This window comes from Triticum aestivum, chromosome 2D (assembly GCF_018294505.1).
Source record: "Triticum aestivum cultivar Chinese Spring chromosome 2D, IWGSC CS RefSeq v2.1, whole genome shotgun sequence".
In the NCBI taxonomy this organism is placed as follows: Eukaryota; Viridiplantae; Streptophyta; class Magnoliopsida; order Poales; family Poaceae; genus Triticum; species Triticum aestivum.
The window spans coordinates 91,509,431-91,527,619 of NC_057799.1; the positions used below are offsets into that span (position 1 = coordinate 91,509,431).

Sequence of the window (18,189 nt, forward strand, 5' to 3'; positions counted from 1 at the left end):
GAGCGCCGCCGCCGCGAGCTCGAGTACGAGCACATGTTCCTCCAGACAGGCGTCGCAGACGCACGCGTCCAAGGAGGCTGACCTGCGGTTCATGAAGGCGGAGCAGGTGAATTTCTTCATCGACCTCGACTCCTCCGACTCCAATTGAGCGCCGCCGCTGGTCAGCTACCGCACAAGCTCCGATGAGCTCCATTTTGTCTAGTGCTGTGGTAGTGTAGGTCCGGCGTAGCTCCGGCGAGCTTTTATATAATATATCTATGTTGTGTACGAACGACCTGCCTCTATGTGAAGAAGAACGATCTATGCTCCGGTGATCTATTGCTTAAATTTCTCGCGCAAAACATGTTTTTTAAATTTTATGGTTTTGGATACGATTTCTGATCTGCCACGGCAATTTTAAGCCTGTATAGACGTCCTCGCGCGAACTATAAACACAGTTTACAGTTTCGCAGAATAGGGGGTCTGCTAGAGATGCTCTTGTAAGGGATTGGTTAGGTGCAGTTTAGAAGAGAAAAACATTTTTTTTTACAGTTCTAAAGCATTATATGGGTTCGGTTCGATGCTTTTAGGAATCAAAAGCAAGGCTTCGACTAACTGATATTCTAACGAGTTTCTCTGTAAAAGTGGACAGGATTTGTATCATAGATATGAAAACACAGACATGATACAGTAACAGCAAGCAAATTGCTGAGTTAGATCAGAGATAGGAAATACTGCTGCTGCAAGTCGACAATACTTTCATTGTTGCGGTTTGTACAAATCCTGATGCATGAATTCCACAAACTCTGTATCCTGATGTACATAAAATTATTACTCAACCTAAACCCGGACATCAACGCGCGCATAGACGACCGATCGGTTGCATCTTGCGCAATCTCTGGCGTTAGCTCTATTGCTGAAGCCCATCCTCGACGATGATGAGTTCCCACCGGACGGTGAAGCAATCGTCCTTGAGATGCTCAGACCTTTCGAAGGCCTCCCTCGCAATGTACCTGGGGCAGCCCATGCAGACTCTGCTAGGCACATGAGTTATCGGATTTGTACGAACAACTCTAGGATCATGATATGCAACCTGGTCGACGAAAGTGAACAGGGCGTGCACTTTCAGAGGGCGCGTGACATCCTGGATGAGAGTGAAAGAGAGAGCCATGAAATCGGCGTCCTCCGGGACTCTACCATTGGGGAAGATCTCGATAACCCAACGATAACCGCCCAGCATGAATGGGGAAGACTCTATTGCCATGCCAGTTGGTAAATCTTTGGCGCGGGAGTAGCCGACGACCTCGAACAGGTGGAACTCGCTGGGCGCTTCGGCTCCGGCAGCGGCTGTTGCCCATGCCGGCGACGGCATGGCGAGCTACTTTGTGCCTGACGGATATATACGGTGACTAATGGATGTTTGCTAGAGTTTCTTTTCTCTCTCATCCAACTGATTCTATATAGAGTAGCAGCGTCAACCCTGATTTGCGGATTGGTTTGTTTTGCCTTTTATTTAGCTGATTTGTTAAGATACGGTCCTCATAAACTTAAAACAGACATCTCTCGCAAAAAAAAAAAGAAAAAAAAACTTAAAACAGTCGCCCACCTCCCCCTCAAGCGCGCCATGCGACCATTCCAAGACCCAGCCAGTAAGTTCTTCCACTCAAGGGCTCAAGCACGGCCCATACCTGAACGAGAATGGTATGAGATTTCTTCTACTCCCTCTGTCCACTTTTGTAAGTCGCTTAATACTAGGTGATGTCTTAAATATTTTGTCTTAATGTTTTTTGAGAATGATATCTTAAATATTTAAAACGTCTTACAAAAGTAAACGAAAGGAGTACTTTTTTTATTTTTTGAGGAAGTTCTATAATCTGCACTCAACCCTAATAGAACGACACGATAGCGTGGGACCTAATAGAACAATATGATAACAACGCCTTTGGTTAGCATCTCAGCAATACGCCCGGGCCGCTATAATAACCACCGTTTTTAGGTATCGGGGCGAAAAATGTCGCGTGCAGGTCTTAAAAAATTGCCCGTCCCAAAAAAAAAACAGGAGTAGTGGTATATTTTGGCCCGAGCGCCGCATGTCCAGTTTTTGGCCCCTCTTTAGCCGTTTCCAAATAGCTAGAAAATTTTCACGGGGTGAAAGTTTCAGCTCACGCCCTCCATTTCGTTGCCGCATCTCGCCTTCGATTCCTGCTCCCCCGACCACCCTGCAACGTCGAGTAGCTCCCCCGTTGTCCGACGCATCTTTTCCATCACTTCGGGAGCGCACGGGTGGCCATTCCATCCCCACGCGCATGGCCACCGCGGCCATGGACCAGTTGTGGGCTCTACGCGAGGTACCGTTGTAGCTGGAAGAGGGTGCTCCAGGCATGCTGACCGCGGATTTGTGCTCGCTGCCGCCGGACCCGTCGGCGCCGCGGGTTTGGTGCCGCGCATCCGTGGGGAAGTAAGGGTTTTTAAGACCTAGTTTATAAAATCTGATTCTACAATGCAAAGACTCATATATTGAACATATAAAGCCTCCTAGAGTACCCGCTTAACCAGCGCCATCGCGGTTTGAAATTGATCCTGCGCGTTCGATTGGCCTCGCTGGCTGCGGTAACAGTAGTTCTCGTCGGGCTGGTAAAGATCCCGCCGCCCGTTTTCCTGTACGTCCGGTGATAGGCCCAGAAGCAGCTGACGAGTGGGCGACGCTTGCGCGTGGGGCATCGTTGCAGCGACACGCTCGGTGCGTGTTTCGGTCGATGAAAAGCAGGGGTGGGTCGGTGGTGGGCTGTGCCCGGTGGATCGTGGGCTTTTTTTACCGTCATCCTACGCACCCGCCAGCGGCGTCTCCGCTTCAGCCGCGCCTGGCCCCATATGTCGGTCTCATGTGTGCACCCTGCTCTGGTCGTTGTTGTTCCTGTGGGTGGCTCCGCTCGGCCCGCTGGGTAAAGGAGGGTTTTCAGCCGCTGCGTGCTACTACGCGGGCTTGCCCGCCCTTCTCTCACTGGAGGTGGTCCCTTCTTATCCTTGGTCCCACGCGTCGGGCGGTTTGGGTTTCTTCTTAGGTATATGTAAAAGTAACAGCGCGTGGGAGAAGCGTTCTTGACCGGGTTTGTGGTTTCCTTCTGCTCTCCCCTGCCTCTCTGCCTCCTGTCTCGTCCCACTTCCCCCCGCCTGCGCCTCTTCGCCTTGCTCTCATCCGCCATCCAGCCGCCATTGTCGCTCGTTCTCGTTGTTCATCGGTCATCAGCGGCTCGCTCGTTGTCTGCTTACCCCGTCGTTGGATTGTTTCGGCATGGCTCCTCGCGCTGCTACTGTTGCGTTTGGTTAGGGTGGGTTTCTTGTTCAATTTGGTCGATTTCTGCTGCTCTCATCGTAGATTAATGTGTTCTGACTTGTTCTTGTGTGTTCCTTCCCCGTTCTTTTATTTACAGGGATGCTGCATCTGCTTGTGCGTGTTCTTCTTCATTCTTTCCGAGGTGAGGTTCTCCCCTGCTTTACAAGTGTTTGATGAAATGCGTGGCTGGGTTTTCCCCGGTTTGAGATCAATCTTTTGTTTTTCGAGCCATGGACGAGTGTTTGTCAGGTTAGATCTGTTCTGTGATGCGTCGGTTGTTTTGTTTCCTAGCCCTAGGGATTGGCTTTGTTAATTTACATGGATGAGTGCCTGCCATGTTTGATCTGACGTGTGATGCTTTCGTTGTTGCCGTTCCTAGACCAACGGATTAGCCCTATTAGTTTAGGTATGTTTTGGTTGCGCTCTTGTCTTCGTCTCCGTTATGGTTATGTCTAGGTTGGCATGGGGTCTATTGCAGGTGATTTCTGTTTTTGTTTCTTCCTCGGTTGTCTAGGCTTTAATTCTCCTGTGCGTCTGGCCTGTGCATGTGGTTTAATGCTTGTGCCTTTCTGAATGAAGCTTGTTTCTGTTCATTAATTATTTGTCTGCTGCTAGTAGGCATGTGTGTGCTCAGGTTGCCATTGTTCTTTGTCTGCTGCTGGTAGGCATGTGTGTGTGCTCAGGTTGCCATTGTTCTTTGTCTTTCTTCTTCCATCCTGTTTAGTCTAGACCCTACTTTGTTTGCTGGAGAGTAAAGATATTGCAAAGGGCTGCTCAGTGGGAGGCGAGCCCGCAGCTTAAAGTTTATTAAGCAAATATGCCAGTACAATTGCCTGTTTGCTTTTACATCTATGGGGGCAAAAATTGACCGATCTGTAAACGATGGTGGAGGTCCAAAGATTTTTAAAATTAATGGTCAGGTCTGTCATCGTATAGGCTCGCTGCTTCCAAATGAGGGTGATTCTCCCAAATATGCAGAGTTATACATACATGACAGAGAAAATGAGGTTAGCAATAGGATCCAGGCCTTAAGTCAGCAGAATGAAACTGGTGCTGGGTTAGATAAGGAGATTGTGAAGGGTCTTATGCAGATGCTTGATGCAAATAATTCTTTGGTCAAAAAATTCCGTATGGCCAGCGAGATATTGAATAATAATAAACATGAGGTGATTTCAATAAGGCTTATAACTCCTGGAGAAAATGATAGCGCACAGTTTAATTTGCCTGCAATTGATGAGCTAGCAGCTTCGGTTTATGGTGAGTTTACGTTGGAGGTGCCATGTAGAGACCTGATAATACGCACTAAAGCAGATCGTCTTCGTCGTATTTCCTCTTTAGATACTACTTACATGCCTTTGCAATATCCTTTGTTGTTCCCGTACGGTGAACGTGGCTTTCAGCTCGGTGTGCGCTATATTGATTCTGCTAGTGATGACCCGAACAAGAGGGTTGAAATGACCATGCAAGACTTCTATTGCTTCTTCTCGCATTGTAAACCAGAACAACATAATCCATATCTATGTTGTGGCCTGTTGTCATCACAGGCTGCTGTTGATTTCCGAGCCTGCATCGATGAATGCCGGCTCAATTTTATTCTTAAGTGTAACAATGATATGCGGGCTGAGAATCTTCACGGTGTTGTCGACGCGGTAGGACAGGGTATGGTTGGTGGGTCCGAGGTTGGGAAGAAGAATATTATGCCGTCGGCTTACACTGGTGGTCGTCGGTATATGTATGAAAATTTTCAAGATGCTATTGCTGTCTCACGGGTTCATGGGTCGCCGGATGTCTTCACAACTTTCACATGTAACCCAAAGTGGGAACAAATCCTTGACTCCGTTGAGCCTGGCCAAACAGCGACGGATAGGGCTGACATTGCTGTTAGGGTGTACCACATGAAACTTTTGCAATACCTTCATCGAATTAAAAATGGGAATGCCTTTGGTCTCGTAGTTGCTGGTACTGCCCCTTGCAATCCTCTTTCAATTCCCTTCTCCTCCTTTTATTTACTTCTTACTATTTCTTCCGCCTTTTCCTCCTATTTTCAGTCTTGCACACTATTGAGTTTCAGAAGAGGGGGTTGCCGCATGCACACATACTTGTTTGGCAAAAGGACGACGATAGGGTCGTCACACCAGCCCTTATAAATTCTTATATCTCAGCTGAGATCCCTGATCCTGTACAGGATCCTTTGGGATATGCTCTTGTTGCTGAGTTCATGATGCACGGCCCCTGTGGCGTTGATGGTCCAAAATGCCCTTGCATGAAAAAGGGCTTTTGCTAAAAAAAATTCCAAAACCATTTCAGGATGAAACTTCCATTGATGAAAGTGGGTTCCCCTTATATAGGCGGCCTGACAATGGACGTTTCGTAATGAAGAACAATGTCAAGCTTGATAATAGACATGTGGTCCCCTATAACATGCTTATATTAAAAAAATGGCAGGCGCATATTAATGTTGAATAGTGTAACAAAACATATGTTATCAAATATATATATAAATATGTTACCAAAGGACCAGATAAGTCAAAAAACCCTGTTTGAGAACCTTAGACGTGATGGGGACCAGGATGTTGATGAGATTAAAGAGTACAGAGAGTGTCGTTATATAGTTGATTATGATTCTTTTTGGAGGGTTTACGGCTATGATATACACGGCAAAACACCATTTGTTGAGAGATTGCCTGTCCATCTCCTGAACATGCACATCGTGCGCTTTCGCACACATGCTACTCTGAGTTCGGTGATTAGTGATGCCTGGCTCCAAAAAACAATGCTAACTGAATGGTTTGTGGTGAACAGGGTTCACCCTGCTGCTAGGTCCTTAACTTACTATGATTTCCCAACTAGGTGGTCTTTGGTAGCTGAGGATAAGAGATGGAAAACTAGGACAAGGAGCGATAGAATTGGTAGAATATACTCTATGCATCCAGCGACCGGAGAGCTTTTCTATTTTAGAATGCTCCTTATGATTGTCAAAGGTGCGACGTGCTATGAGGATGTTAGGATTTACAATGGCATCGTATACTCAACGTTCAAAGAAGCATGCGGAGCAAGAGGGTTGCTTGGCGATGACATGGAGTGGTATACTGCTTTTGACGAAGCTGTTAAATGGGGTATGGGAAACCAATTGCGTCAGCTGTTCGTTACTATGATCCTTCATTGTGCTGTCAATGATGAAGCTGTTTTCTTTGAAAAATACGAGATTTACTTAGCTGATGATATTAGGTACAGAATTCAAAAGTCGAAGAATAATTTCACATATGTTGTTCCTCCTGTTGAGTTAAGAGACATTCTACTTGATGAATTAGCTGTTATATTTGCTAAGAATAGTGCATGCATCCTAGATCACAAACTACCCTTAAAATCTGCATACCATGATGCTTCTGTGCAAAATGATATGCTTTCTGATGCGCTAGATGTTGATGTTGTTAGTCTTAAAAAAAGGCAGAGGTGATGTATAATAGATTGAATAGAGACCAGTTGCATGCTTACTCTGCTATAATTGATCGTGTCAAATCTAGAAAACCTGGTTTTTTCTTTGTCTCTGGATATGGTGGTGTTGGGGATCGTAGCAGAAATTAAAAAATTTCTACGCATCACCAAGATCAATCTATGGAGTCATCTAGCAACGAGAGAGGAGTGCATCTACATACCCTTGTAGATCGCGAGCGGAAGCGTTCAAGTGAACGGGGTTGATGGAGTCGTACTCGTCGTGATCCAAATCACCGATGACCGAGCGCCGAACGGACGGCACCTCCGCGTTCAACACACGTACGGTTGGGGAAGACGTCTCCTCCTTGATCCAGCAAGGGGGAAGGAGAGGTTGATGGAGATCCAGCAGCACGACGGCGTGGTGGTGGAAGTAGCGGGGATCTCGGCAGGGCTTCGCCAAGCTCAGCGAGAGGGAGAGGTGTCACGGGAGGGAGAGGGAGGCGCCAGGGGCTTGGGTGCTGCTATCCTCCCTCCCCCCCTCTATATATAGGGCCCCTGGGGGGGCGCCGGCCCTAGGAGATGCAATCTCCAAGGGGGGGCGGCGGCCAAGGGGGTGGCTTGCCCCCCAAGCCAAGTGGGGCGCCCCCACCCCTAGGGTTTCCAGGCGCAGGGGGAGGCCCAAGGGGGGTGCACCAGCCCACCAGGGGCTGGTTCCCCTCCGATTTCAGCCCATGGGGCCCTCCGGGATAGGTGGCCCCACCCGGTGGACCCCCCAGGACCCTTCCGGTGGTCCCGGTACAATACCGGTGACCCCCGAAACATTCCCGGTGGCCGAAACTGGACTTCCTATATATAATTCTTCACCTCCGGACCATTCCGGAACTCCTCGTGGCGTCCGGGATCTCATCCGGGACTCCGAACAACTTTCGGGTTACCGCATACTAGTATCTCTACAACCCTAGCATCACCGAACCTTAAGTGTGTAGACCCTACGGGTTCGGGAGACATGCAGACATGACCGAGACGACTCTCCGGTCAATAACCAACAACGGGATCTGGATACCCATGTTGGCTCCCACATGTTCCATGATGATCTCATCGGATGAACCACGATGTCGAGGATTCAATCAATCCCGTATACAATTCCCTTTGTCAATCGGTACGTTACTTGCCCGAGATTCGATCGTCGGTATCCCAATACCTTGTCCAATCTCGTTACCGGCAAGTCACTTTACTCGTACCGTAATGCATGATCCCGTGACCAAACACTTGGTCACATTGAGCTCATTATGATGATGCATTACCGAGTGGGCCCAGAGATATCTCTCCGTCATACGGAGTGACAAATCCCAGTCTCGATTCGTGCCAACCCAACAGACACTTTCGGAGATACCCGTAGTGCACCTTTATAGCCACCCAGTTACGCTGTGACGTTTGGCACACCCAAAGCACTCCTACGGTATCCGGGAGTTGCACAATCTCATGGTCTAAGGAAATGATACTTGGCATTTGGAAAAGCTCTAGCAAACGAACTACACGATCTTGTGCTATGCTTAGGATTGGGTCTTGTCCATCACATCATTCTCCTAATGATGTGATCCCGTTATCAATGACATCAAATGTCCATAGTCAGGAAACCATGACTATCTGTTGATCAACGAGCTAGTCAACTAGAGGCTCACTAGGGACATGTTCTGGTCTATGTATTCACACATGTATTACGATTTCCGGATAACACAATTATAGCATGAACAATAGACAATTATCATGAACAAGGAAATATAATAATAACCATTTTATTATTGCCTCTAGGGCATATTTCCAACAGGTGGTACTGGAAAAACATTCCTTTGGAATGCACATGATGCTTATCTTAGAGGTAGTAAGAGGGTGGTGCTGTCGGTTGCATCCTCAGGGGTTGCTGCCTTGCTTTTGCCTGTGGGCAGAACAGCGCATTCTAGGTTCAAAATCCCTATTGATTTGCCTGATTATGGCAATTGTGAAATTAAGAGGTCTACCATGCTCTCCACTCTAATTGAAGCGTCTGATGTTATTATATGGGATGAGGCGTTGATGTCCCATCGGAATTGCTTTGAGGCCCTGGACCGGTCATTCCGTGATGTCCTGTCGGCTAACGATCCTGCCTTAGCTAAAGTTCCTTTCGGTGGCAAGATTATTGTGTTAGGTGGAGACCTTAGGCAAATATTACCAGTCATTGAGGGTGGATCTCGAGCACAGATTCTTGCTGCTGCAATCACTAACTCTCCTCTTTGGAATATTGTTGAAGTTCTGCACCTAAACATTAACATGCGTTTGACTGCGCACACAGATGATCCGGTGCTCCAGTCTGAAGTGGCTGACTTTGCTGAGTGGGTTCTCAGTTTAGGTGATGGCACAGCACCTGCTGTCGCCCGTGAGGGGGAATCAGATCCATCATGGATAACTATCCCTGATGAACTTTTAGTACATGCCGATGGTGATAAAATTGATGCTATTGTTCAGGCCGTATACAAAGAAATTCCTACTAGGTACTCTAATGTTGATTATCTAAAAGAAAGAGCAATCCTAACACCAATGAACGAAACTGCTGAAAAAATCAATGAGCATGTTCTGTCTTTAGTGCCTACTAGTGAGAGAGAGTACCTGAGTTGTGATACTATAGGGAATTCATCTGATGCGGTTCGCAATCAAGATGCTTTCTACCCTGTCGAATACTTGAATGGGATTAAGGTCAATAACTTTCCGTACCATAGGTTAGTACTAAAGGTAGGCGTTCCCATCATGCTCTTGAGAAATCTGAACCAATCAACAGGCTTATGTAATGGCACAAGGCTTATAATCACAAAGCTTGCTGATAAGGTTATTGAGGCGATTGTCATGACTGGTTCAAACATAGGCGACGTTGTCTTAATTCCAAGGATAGGGTTGACCTCCAAAGATCCTAAATGGCCTTTCACTTTGCATCGTCGACAGTTCCCTGTTAGAGTGTCCTGTGCAATGACTATTAACAAAAGTCAAGGGCAGACTCTTTCAAATGTTGGTTTGTACTTGGATACACCCGTGTTCACGCATGGGCAGCTCTATGTCGCAGTGTCTCGTGTTACTTCAAAGAAATCACTAAAGATCTTGATCAAAGGAGAGGATGATGAACCTGTTTCTCAGACAAGGAACATCGTGTTCCCTGAGATATTCCATTCCATTCGCTAGGCGGGATTAGTAACACCCTGTAATATATAACCAATGAATTTTCTTAGGTATGTTTTGTGGTTTCTATATTCTTCCTGCATTAGAACCGTGGTTTTTTGCATATTTGCCGCTTCTTTTGCCCTATCTGCCATGTCCTCCAATTTCCTGCATCAAAAAAACTTTTGCGCGCGTGTGTGATGCTTTCTTTGCCTGCTTGCTCACATCGATTTGATTCCCCTCTACCTTCCAGCTGATCAAGTGAGTTCATGTGAATAGTATCTTTAAACTTGCTCTTTCTTTCTCTATCTATGCTCGTTTTCTCACCTCTCTTGTATATTGCAGATGTCGGGCCAGAGGATGAGCCTTCTCTCCCAGATCAATGACAGAGAGATGTTCTGGAATGCTAAGGTTCTGGTGTCCCGCATGTGGCACTACCGAGGTGGGACCGATGAAGGTCCCATTATCCATACTGACATTGTGGTGCTTGACAAAGAGGTTTGTTTTGTACTGCAAAATCTATGCTCATGTTGCTAATTCTAGCCTGTGCCCCTAAATTCTAATGTAAATGTGTAGGGAACCCACATGTATGGCCGGATCCCTACTGAGCCAGCTATCAGCCTGCAAGATGTCTTGCAGGAAGGCAGTGTTTATCTAATGAAGAGATTCATGTGCAAACCATCAAAGCCCACTTACAGGGCTGTTGACAGCCCATTTATGATGCAGTTCACTCGCTTTACTACTGTTGATCCTGTGGTGGATGATGAAGAAGATTTCCCATACTGCACTTACAGCCTTATGTCCTTCTCGGATATCCCAATACCAGGCCCGCACACTCCTCACTTTATCGGTTAGTCATTCGATGTTGTCCTCATGTATGCCCTGCTTACTCTTGCTCTTCCATTAAATTATCTTACATTTGCTTTGCTATTTACAGACGTGATTGGCCGAATTATTGCTGTCACAGACATTGTTGTTGTACACTCACAGCATCAAGCTGGTCCTTCAGATACCAGGACTGTGGTTCTCCAGGATCAAATGTGAGCCCCTTGTTTGTTTTTCGTTTGTTTTGCTTTTCTTCTGCCCTTTCCTTCTATTTACTCACTCCTGCTGGCTTGTAGCGGAAATGAAATCAGCCTTGTTCTCTGGGGTGCTCGAGCCCATGAGTTCGAGGCAGAAGAGGTCCGTGCTGCAAGTGAATCCACAGCTGTCATTGCTATCTTTGTAGGAACACTGCCAAAAGCATACCGAGGTGATTGTTTGATCTATAACTCACTTAGCCCGTTGTTCAATCTGGCGGTTTGATGCACATTTTCCCTTGTCTGTGTGTCTCGATAGGTATTAAAGGCCTGAGTGGTAGCTCTGCATGCCGCTGGTACATTGATGAGGACCCGCCAGAGATGAATGCCTTTCGTGCTAGGTATTTCCTCTTTCTATGTGGTTGTCGGTCGTCGAGATTTATAGAGCTATTCTGACTCGGTTACAATTAACCATTTTTAATCAAGCCTTGCAGAAGGGCTTCCTGCCATCAGTGCTCACATCCCAGGAGAACAAGCGATTGTTCCAGCACCTGTTCACGAACCTCCTGTTGAACTGACTGTTCAGGAGTTGCTTGCCCTTGACCCATTTGACAACTTGGTACCTCCTCTCCTTACTTCTTCTATACCTTTCCCTTTTCTTTTTAGCATCCTCTCACTATACTTGTGTTCATCATTAAATGCAGAAGAAACAGTTTATCGTCAAGGTTACTATCACAGGCTTGGGCTCTGACAACCGCTGGTGGTTCCTCTCGTGCCGGAAATGCCATAAAACAGCCTACACCTACGGAAGGTAGTACCGTTGCTCAGACTATGACTGTTCTTCTATCATAGCAGATCCTTCGTGAGTGCCTTTCCCTCATAGTCTATTTTGGTTTGTCTACTGGGTTGATTCTGAGTGCATTTGCCTTGCAATGTCTAGATACTACGTGTGCACTTTCGGAAGCGATGGCGCAAATGAAGCAGAATTTATGTTCTTTGATAGGGCTGCAAAACAAGTTGTTGGCAAGCCACTCATGACTTTGATTCACCGCAAGTACCCAGGTTTTACAAGTGCGCTTGATCTTGCTCAGATAGGAGGTTCTGATGTAGGTTTGCCTGTTGAAATTTCCCGCCTTGTTACCCAGAAGTATAGGCTGGTCGTTTCTATCTCCAACAAGAGTTTTCAGCCTGCAAGCACCCAGCTGTCCTTCCAAGTTGGTAGAATTAATGAAACCTTTAAGCCTGACCTTGTACCCTTTGCATCTGCTGGTGCATCATCTTCCTCTGGAGCATCATCTTCTGCTGAGGGCTCAGACATGACAGTGCCCATTCCCACCTCTTTCTCTACAGGATCGTCTACACTCGTTGTGCTACCTCTCGATGAGATATATATGCTGCTGGTTTCCTCTCTCAAGTTCTTTTTCACCCATTTAATGCCTGTGTTGTTTCTTTGCCAGATGAACACTCCTATATCTGCATTCAAAGGAAAAGGACAGGCTATTGTGCCTAAAACACCCAGGTATCAATCCTCCATTTCTCCTAGCATACATTCTGAAAATACTTCTTCTTTGCCCATGACTGATTTTTTTTTGTTTTTTGCAGCCGGTCCCCATGCCCAAAAAGTGCTCGCCGCAAGCTTCTTATTGCCCGCCCTAAGTCTAAGGGCACTGAACTACCTGCCTCTGTTAGCAACGTTACTGTCCAGGCTGGAAAGGTTGTCGCAGTTACCCAAACTGAAGAGGTTGCCGCTGCTGGAAATGTTGTTCACCCTACACCCATGCCAACTGTTAGTGCATGTACTTAATATGCAAACATCATTCTTATTCTGCACAAATTATGCTTGATGTGCAATAATCTGTGTTCGCACCAATCTGTACAGGTTGGACATGAGACTGAAACCACAACTGCTGAGGATCCAAAGATCATCGTTCCTGACCCCTCTAAGGCCAAGAGGTAGAGGCTCATGAACTGTTACATTCAGCTACTTCCACGCCTATGACACAGGCATTGACTTCACTCCTGTCTCGCTCTGCCTTTTATGAAACAAACTAGGTTGTGATATTAGATTATGGAATATCTCCTGGTTTAGTATGTGCACTTGGTCTGTGCTCTTTCTAATATAGTTCTATGGTCCAGTGACCATTGTATTTGCTGCTTTGTCATATCTCTTAAGAAACTGGTACATACTATTTTGTTGCCAGGTTTGCTCCCTTTTCTATGGCTCATTGGTATATGCAGATTAGTTATCTGGCCACAACAAATATTATCAACTTTTCTCTGTTTCGTTGTTCATTGATGCACTGTAAGCTAGACGCCTATACAGTTATACTAGGTCGTGATTTAGTAATCCATTGGGTCTTTTGTTCTTTTAGATGAAAACCACCTCTCTACGTGCATCTTGACTATATTTCCTTCTTCGCTGATGCATGCGATGCCATTTGATCAGGCATTTCTTTGTACGCCTGCTATTTCCACATTCATGAGAGGCTCAATAAAACATCCTTTTAGCTTCAGCATTTTTATATACGTTCTCAGTTATTTTTCCTTGCACGTCCATGCAAGATAATTAGCCATAAAGCTAGTTTTTTGCTTATTTATGTTGTTCTCCAATTCACGTGTCTAATCTTTAAATCCATGTTGTTTCTACGACATTCTATGGGTCTAGACTTTCTTGCGAAGACAAGATTATTAAAATTTCTTTTATTTTTGCCAATTGATCAAATTCGGGACAAACAACCCTAGCAAGGGTGCTGGCGTTTCAAAGAAACCGAAGCAGTAGTTCTTTCATGGAGTGGTCGTTCCATGTAGTAATCTAAATATGTACATACGGTAAGACTAATACCTCTTCAATTTCATCTATTCTACATCCATGATGCATGGTATGTCGCAATATGATAATAACTGTGATTCCTCTTCTTTCTCAGGGTTTCTTCTATGTTCTGCTTGCTTATCAAGTAAAGTCTACGATGGACGGATGTCGTGCTGAACAGGCCTTCTCAACTGTACTGCATCACAACAGCGGTTTGGCCATCGGGCCGGGTTTGAAGATCGTCGACTCAGTGCGCTTTTGGGCATGCACTGGATTTACTTTTGTGCGGCTTTATAAGACAGGGCTTTGACACCTGCAGAATTGTGTCAAACCGCTGTCATGACAACTCCTTTATTTACGTCCTCGAACAAAGCATCATGTGTTGTAAATATCGCCGTTAGCTCTTCCTTTCTGAACTTCTTGTGACAACTATCCACTGTAAATACCGCTGGATCATGCTGCTTGCTCTAAGTCCTCTTGTTGTTCTTATGCTGTGTGCTTCTTCTTATGTCTTATATTTACTGCTACCCTTGCTAACATAATAATGGCCCTTGTCCTTCGCTGATTTATCTGCCGAGCTAAACATCATGTTCCTTCCTGTTGGTTAACTATTCCAGATGACCATTCAAGATGTTCTTTGTGTATGTTTGATTATCAATAAGAACTCGCCACCTAATCAGGATTATGAATCACCGGTTAAACTTATTGTTTCAATATCATTCATTCTTTGGCTTTCTCCTGATGCTGTATGGTTGCTTTCTGCAAAGGGATCCTACGAATTTAGTTTCCTATCATCCTAAGCCTTTAGTTGTGTCTGCGAGTCTATGAGTCGTCTGTGAGCCACCTTCCGCTGCTGTGTGCTTTATATCTGGGATATTTGCTGCTAGACAAAGCATATTATGTGCTTTCTATTTTCATTTTTATTTTTTACTGGTTTTTCAGTATTTGCATACGGGTGAACTAATAATTCATTCACCAGCTCTAGACTTTTCCCATATATGAAACATTGGGAAAGAAGGTTCTATATCAACTCGCTAATTTCTGCGGCTCTTTGCTTCCCATTATATCATCTGCTCAGTGGCCTTACGACAAAATAAATCTTAGATTTATAATCAAGGCCCTGGTTTACAATCAAAGTCGAATTCTGCCCTTCAAATAGCAACAGCTGACAAAATATTATATGTACTTTATTTTAAATTCCAAATTGCCATTGTGCGTTCACAATTTGTTTACACATAAAAAAGCTATTTTAAATTTGGCCGCGGGTTGAAAAATTATTAGCAGCTTGAAAACTTTTTCATTATTCTCAAAAAGTACTCTCTTTGCGAAAGGTCAACAGTTAAAAGTTTTCCTTGTTCCAAAATTGTTTGTAAATTAAGAAATTTTGCTTCTTCTTACAAGTGTTCAAAATTCAACAGTTGTTCATTGCTGTGAAGAGTTGCCCATAATTTTTAAAAAATGCTCCTGCTTTCCCATCGTTTGTTCGCAAATTCAACAAATGTTCGTGCTTTCCTATTTTCTAAATTTTCTTCCTTTCTACCATAAAATGATCATCGTTTCAGAAAAATGTTTCTGTTTTTCAATGGTTGTCCAAATCTTCAAAATGTGTGCTATTTTACAAATTCAGAACATTTCTAGCATTTTTTTAAAACTCGTGTCTTCTGTACCGAAAGCAATCGTGCTTTCTAAAAGAAATTGTTCACATCTTACAAGAAAAGATCCACAAAAGAAAAATTAATCCAATCTGCCGGGGTGACTAGGTCCAAAGTATTAACATTGCCATTGCACCAACAAATTGCATCAAGCCTGGTGGAATAGGAATAATGCAGAGCTTCAGCTAGGAATTCTGCTGTTCCACAGAAGCATGAGCAGTTCGCTGAGTCGACAAAACAAGTATTCTGTTCTATTCAGGCCTAATGAACATGTAGCTATGTGCGGCCTAGATACAGCCTACCTACAGCCCAGTCGCGGAGAGTGGAGGTGACACTAGGACCAATTATCCCCTCCGGTAAATCTTTCACGCAACAGGACACACACCTGTCCTGTGGCTACTCGTTGAAACCTCGGTCATTCTCTGTTCATCGATGGTGCATGCGGTGAATCTCACCGCCGAGGCCCACAGCGGGCGAGGCGCTCTTATCCTCTCCTTCTCTACATCTTATCCATTCCTCTCCTCCCCATTCTCTCTGGTAGCACTCTCAGATCCAACCCTCAGCGACAACCATTGGAAGCTTGCCATGGAAGCTATGAAGACCGCCGCCGACTGACTCTTCCCCACGGTATTCCCTTCGCCGCCATTGTATTTTACTACTCTACTATGTTCCCTTCTCTTACTGCAAATTGGATGCTCTAATCCGGTTTCTCATGCTTCTTTTAGATCCACGATTTTTTCTGCTGACCCGCCTAGCAGTTCTTCTACCACCGGTCACCATGGTCTTCCTAAGGTATATATCTATTCCGTTCTGGTCTAATTTACTGTTAAGCTGGCTTTGAGGCACCAGTACATAATGTGGCTGAAACCCCTTGTGCCAGTGCTTCTCATTTTTTTTATCCTTAGTATTGTGTCTGACTACCTAAGACGTGGTGGTGTTTTAGTGTGGTCAGGCTTAATATCCTTTCTGTCCAAGGTAAACAAAATAGATGAGAGCGATGGATCTACCTAATAATTTACTTCAATTCCACAACCTTCCTATAAGCTGTGAATTATATATTACAGAAAAATGATAGTAGACATCCTGATCCACCTGCAGTTAGTCTTCTCATCACAAAATCCAAACTGTAGAACCCACTTGTCACCTATCATGTTTTCTTCCCCTTCCAAGCCATACAGACTTGAGGCTGATACTATACTTCAAGCCAGCTCTTTATGATAGTGACATTCTCTCTCGCTTGCGGCAGGTCCGGACAATGGCTTCTGTTCCAATTTCATCTAAGATCCTGCTTGATGCTATGTTAGAGAAGGTTGGCCTGCCAGGGGCCACCTACTCAGCAAGCCCAAAAGATGGTGCCCGTCTGCAAGTCACTGTTACCTTCTATCCAATCAGGATCAGGCTCAAGCGTTCACCTGTCAAGGTTTCCCTTTCTACCTCGGAGCACCAAGATCTTGAGGAAGCTCAAGATTATGTAGCTTCTACAGCAATTAAGTACATGGATGCTTATGAGGGCGTGGTTCCAAAAGACTATAGTTATGATCAACTGAAGGCTGTGGAAAAAAATGCACTATTGTATCAGCAGCTTAAGGCAATGAAGAGGGACAACGCATGTCTGAGACAGAAGCTAAAAGAGAGCATTGGCAAAAACAAACTCCTGAGCAAAGGATGGGATGGATCCCTGGACACAGAACAGAGCGTCACCAACAATCTTAAGCATTTGGTTAGTAGCAGGATGAGCCCAGGATCTGCTTCAGATGACCTGGAGCTTAACAATGTTCTTCTCAATGTAGAGGCCAAAGGCGAACATCTTCAGCAGTGCACTGATGACACAATGGTTAACCTTCAGGAGACTGGCGTTTATCCATACGGTCAGGAACAACCAATAGATGAAGATGAAGGTCTGTCAACCCAAGGCGATGGAAATCCACCGTCACACCCGGAACTAAGAACCTCATTTTATGATGAGGAGATCATTGACAACAAAGGGTGCTGCTCTGGTGACTTCCGTGCCCTGCCTGAAGATCGCTTCTAATCTCATAAGGACCATCAGATCGCCATCATCATCATTAGAGCCAGTCGCTGTTCCCTACTAATATAGTTATCTATAACCATATGTCGTGTGTTTCTTATCGAACCATGGTACAATCAGTGCGTCCGAATCTATCTATTTGGTTGTGATGGTCTGTATGTAAGTGTGCACCTGATAATGTAATCTACCGCATCGAACCATATCCTATCGAACCATGGTACTCTCGGTTATGCAGCATATGCTACCAAAGCTTGGTGCTTTGTCTATTTGTTTCGCTGCACGCTATTGTATTTGAATCGTGTGTTGAATTGCATTTCTATGCTTGCAAATTTACTTGAGCATTCTGCCTTTACTATCATACTTCTGTTACTTTGCTTACATAGGTCCCTGTGATTGCCTTTAAATAGTTTTAACCTGTGCTTTATTCCCATGCCACTCAAATTTTATATAGCCTCGTCCTGCGGACATTGCCAGCTCATTGGACGATGATGATTTCATAGTCAAGGGGCTTCCACAGGTTATGACTAGGCCATGCATATGCTTCAACATTCTTCATGTTGCCGTATCCAGTTGACTTGATAAATTCTTTCGTCTTTCTATTGAATGCAGCTCTCTGCCATCTCTGTTACCATTAGCAGAAGGTATATGCTTGAACAGGCTATCAAGCGGATCCGCGTTACAATGCATGCATTCGAGCTTACTGATGATGATGACACCACGGTGATGGCATCAGTGAAAATCGATCTACA

The 18,189-nt window shown here is 45.1% G+C and overlaps 2 protein-coding genes across 2 annotated transcripts; both read left to right on the top strand.

Annotated features, from left to right (window-relative positions):
• The first annotated feature begins 3,078 nt into the window (after nt 1-3,078).
• LOC123051874 (uncharacterized) lies at nt 3,079-14,248 on the top strand. The gene is made up of 14 exons (XM_044474865.1): nt 3,079-3,308; nt 3,411-3,455; nt 10,277-10,429; nt 10,508-10,781; nt 10,869-10,971; nt 11,053-11,183; nt 11,270-11,351; nt 11,437-11,569; nt 11,655-11,761; nt 11,891-12,469; nt 12,553-12,736; nt 12,830-12,903; nt 13,678-13,779; nt 13,875-14,248. The coding sequence occupies exons 3-13, from the start codon at nt 10,277-10,279 to the stop codon at nt 13,727-13,729; spliced, it is 1,872 nt and encodes a 623-aa protein (XP_044330800.1). The 5' UTR covers nt 3,079-3,308; nt 3,411-3,455; the 3' UTR covers nt 13,730-13,779; nt 13,875-14,248.
• Nucleotides 6,770-10,158, top strand: LOC123051875 (ATP-dependent DNA helicase pif1-like). Its single transcript, XM_044474867.1, has 2 exons — nt 6,770-6,869; nt 8,577-10,158. The coding sequence occupies exons 1-2, from the start codon at nt 6,770-6,772 to the stop codon at nt 9,953-9,955; spliced, it is 1,479 nt and encodes a 492-aa protein (XP_044330802.1). The 3' UTR covers nt 9,956-10,158.
• Nucleotides 14,249-18,189: the final 3,941 nt, after the last annotated feature.